We start from the raw sequence: 3,452 nt of genomic DNA, 5'->3' as shown, positions 1-3,452 counted from the left end.
TATCAGCAGATCTGTGTTGATTCAGTTTATTTCAATAACTGCTGATGTTGCAAACTGTGGTTAAGCTATAAAGCAGCTTGAAAGAATTGACCAAGATACTGTATGTAACATTATGGCTCCGTATTAGTAGAACAATACAGTAACTGTACATAATCTTTACTGCCATTCAATGTTCCTGAAAGACAATGAAATAAAATAAAAATGTTAAAGAAAAACAAACAAAAACAACAAACCGATTGTGTTCCATTTATATATCAATGTATAATGTTTACATTATCTTGTGTGTATAAAAAGCACTCACCCAACCATTCTATCATGTGTCTCAGTGACTCTCTCCAAAGACTAACAGTGCTTGCTTGCAACACTTGACAAGTCTGAGATGGAGGAAGGGCGCATTGTTTAAAATGTTTGTCACCAAAGCCATTAATCCAGAGGGCGGGAGACTCAAAACGTTAGCCTGAGCTATGCGTGACAGACCTTTTTGCAATCTTAGTGCTTTTTGTTAATTTTAACATTCTGATCATATGATCAGATGGTTTTTTTTTTTCATATTATTAGCAAAAATAAGCTAACGAAATACACAATTGTTAGACTCTTTTATGAGTATTTTGAGCAAGTTTCTTTATTTGTTTGTGTTATGGGGATTTGCAGTGTTTCACGCTCCACTCAGGGCTCCAGTAGTTCCGAATGGGATCAACCCTCCCCCCGCACGTTTGCCATAGAGACATGCTGCCGAGCAGAGTATGTGAGCAGTTTTGACTGGAGCGAGGAGCGTGTTTGGTAAAAGTCGGAGCGTTGTGGTTTTCACTCGCTCCAAGAGCGCTCCACCACCGCTCCATCAGATCAGAATGCAATAACCGTGCGGGAAGTTATAGGCTAGTTCTGCAATTGCATAGAAACTGCATAGAAAAAAAAATGAATAGAAATGCAATTTGTGACTCATGATATCATTCTTTATCATTTATTGTTGTCTTTTTGGCTTGTTGTTTGTGATTGCACTTTAACCCCAAGGGGAAAATACAAATCAAATCCCAGAAGGTGAAATCAAAACGAAATAAACTTAAAACTTTTTTTGAATAATTTCTTTGTCATCTGGGGGGGTACATTTAAATCGTAAATTTTATTTTTGTGTGAAAATTTTTTTTTTATTTATTTTTTTGCCCATATTGCCCAGCTACAATAGGACCCCTTTAATTTGTTGATGCTTTGTCAATTTGCATATGCTTTGTGAAGTTGCAGCGTGTTTCTTTCATCCATAGCCACACCTTTGCAACCCCACCTACATTTCACAGCCAGCATAAAGGTAGCATGTGCCACATAGTGCCACATACTACAGTAACATCGGGGACACTTCTGATCTGCTGCATTTAAAGAAAATGAACAGTTCGTCATTTTACGGTTCCAGGCTGAGGAACACAAAAAAGGTGAATATATATAGCCTATATATTACACAATATGTAATTTACTGATTTAACAGTAATGTACTCTAAATGGTTATTTTTCATATAGCCTAACCTATTGTGAGATGTTTTAATTATTCCACCTTTGCTGACAGACAAGTTTGTCGGAGAACATAGATCGGCTACCAAAGCCAAAATCAGAGAAACGGCTGAAGAAGCGCATGGTCCTAAAAAAAGCGGTAATTTACTTGATTTGCTTATTTTCTGTTTTAAAACATAATTCTGTATTTGTGCGAATGTGAAAAGATGCGAAAGTGTAGCCTATTAATAGTATATTGTGTTTTCTTCCAATAGGCTGATGTCCTGTTTAGTTCAGTGACAGTCGAAAGCAGTGGACACCAAGCAAGACCGACTGTGTTGGAGGATTTGAGGCCTGAGCTGGCGAGGCAGCGCTCCGAGATTGAGGCACTGAGAAAGCAGCTAAGTCTCTGCAAGGCGGCACATGCCAGTGAAACTGAGGCACTGAGGAAGGAGCTGCATGCATGCAAACAGGCATGTGCAAGCGCAAATACAGCCCTTGCTGATTTAAATACCACTCACAATCAACTTGTTCAGACCCACACGACCGTTGTAATGCAGTTGAGAGAGGCCCAAACAGCAGCAACGGAAGCACAAAGAACACCGCTTCCGTTTTGCACTCCAGTAGCAGACAGTATGACTCGGACCGGGGTCACTCCTAACTTGAGTGTGGATGCAGACCGGAGTGAAAATACGCCCTCCATCGCTTCTGTGGATCTGAATCCTACTCCACCTGGAAGTTGTCATCCTGATCTCCAGTTCTCCCCTCCCACTCTAGAGCATACTGACATAATGATGATTCAGAGTCGGGGACGGCCAGATCGGTATGGTTGCTTGTTGTTCCGCGCTGTTGTGCCAGAACAGCGATATGCAGAATGGGCAACCACAACTAACTGGGACGGTTCGAGAGGCAAATTTGCATTGCCCATGAACATAAGACAGTTTGTTACAAGCACTGTCTCCCAGAGGTTTCCCCACATGTCCAGCGCTGACAGCAAGCGCATAAAGGACCGGGTCAACGAATTCCTACGCTCCCCAAGGAACTCTGTTGCCCACCGACGTCTGTACTTTTGAAGACACTTTCACTTAAAATACACTTGTTTTACATACATTTAAAAATCTGTTAATATTATATGTTAGTAGTTGTATTTTATCTGGCGTTTTCTATTAAAAAAAAAATTCAAAATATATTTCTTCAAATCCTACTCATGTTTTTGTTGTTGTTTTACTTTAAACGTTTCTGCTTCTATTTTAGCCACTTTATTTTCAATAAACTAATACAAAAATGAAAAAAAGGTAAGAAAAAATGTAAAACGAATACAGCTCATTATCAGACTGTAAAAAATAATATGAAAGAGTTTGGCTACTTTAACTCATAGAAATAATTTAAGCAATTTAAAGCGTTTTTATACTAGATTCAACCTGAATTTTTAATACTATTAAACTGACTTTAAAATCTCATGGAGTTTTTAAGTTTAAAGGGGTGAAAATGTCACAGTGAATGTTAAATAGCCTAAATAAACTTGTACCATATAGCCTATCTGAAGACCTTGATTGCTACCATGAAACTAACAATATAATTTGAATTTTTTTTTATTTAAATGAACAATTCCTGTATAAAATGGGACAACAACCTTTATATCAAACATTTTTAAGTCGTCCACAGCTGAGCAACGAGAGAGGAAGGTTCTGTGAATGTGCATGCACAATTTTAGGGGGTATGAGGATTTTTTTATTCTTAAATTTTCATATGCAATGAAAAAATGGGATAAACACGAAACTTGTAAATAAAATACATACAAGTTAGCGACATATATTAGGCCCGGACTCTGTTGCTATCAAGCATACACTCTAAAAAAATCTTGGGTTATTTTTTTCATTTTTTGTGTTTTTTTTGTGTTCTTTTTTTCAGTGTTTGGGTAGTTTTTTGTGTTATCCAGCTCCTGGGTCAAATGTAACAACCCAATGTTTGGG

The 3,452-nt window shown here is 37.9% G+C and overlaps 1 protein-coding gene across 1 annotated transcript; it reads left to right on the top strand.

Annotated features, from left to right (window-relative positions):
* The first annotated feature begins 516 nt into the window (after window positions 1-516).
* LOC109083330 lies at window positions 517-2,633 on the top strand. Its single transcript, XM_019098125.2, has 3 exons — window positions 517-1,424; window positions 1,556-1,639; window positions 1,755-2,633. Exons 1-3 carry the CDS (start codon window positions 1,377-1,379, stop codon window positions 2,550-2,552), a joined length of 930 nt encoding a protein of 309 aa, XP_018953670.2. The 5' UTR covers window positions 517-1,376; the 3' UTR covers window positions 2,553-2,633.
* Window positions 2,634-3,452: the final 819 nt, after the last annotated feature.

The sequence above is a fragment of the Cyprinus carpio genome, chromosome B4, assembly GCF_018340385.1.
Source record: "Cyprinus carpio isolate SPL01 chromosome B4, ASM1834038v1, whole genome shotgun sequence".
NCBI classification, from domain to species: Eukaryota; Metazoa; Chordata; class Actinopteri; order Cypriniformes; family Cyprinidae; genus Cyprinus; species Cyprinus carpio.
The sequence above is the reverse complement of the archived record's forward strand: the minus strand, read 5'-3'. Positions and strand labels throughout refer to the sequence as shown.

Bases quoted from the DNA above. Each gene is read 5' to 3' on its own strand.
- LOC109083330 (XM_019098125.2), top strand. From the start codon at position 1,377: ATGAACAGTTCGTCATTTTACGGTTCCAGGCTGAGGAACACAAAAAAG. The intron at 1,425-1,555 runs GTGAATATATAT...CTTTGCTGACAG, and splicing joins GGCTGAGGAACACAAAAAAG to ACAAGTTTGTCGGAGAACAT. The intron at 1,640-1,754 runs GTAATTTACTTG...TTCTTCCAATAG, and splicing joins GCATGGTCCTAAAAAAAGCG to GCTGATGTCCTGTTTAGTTC.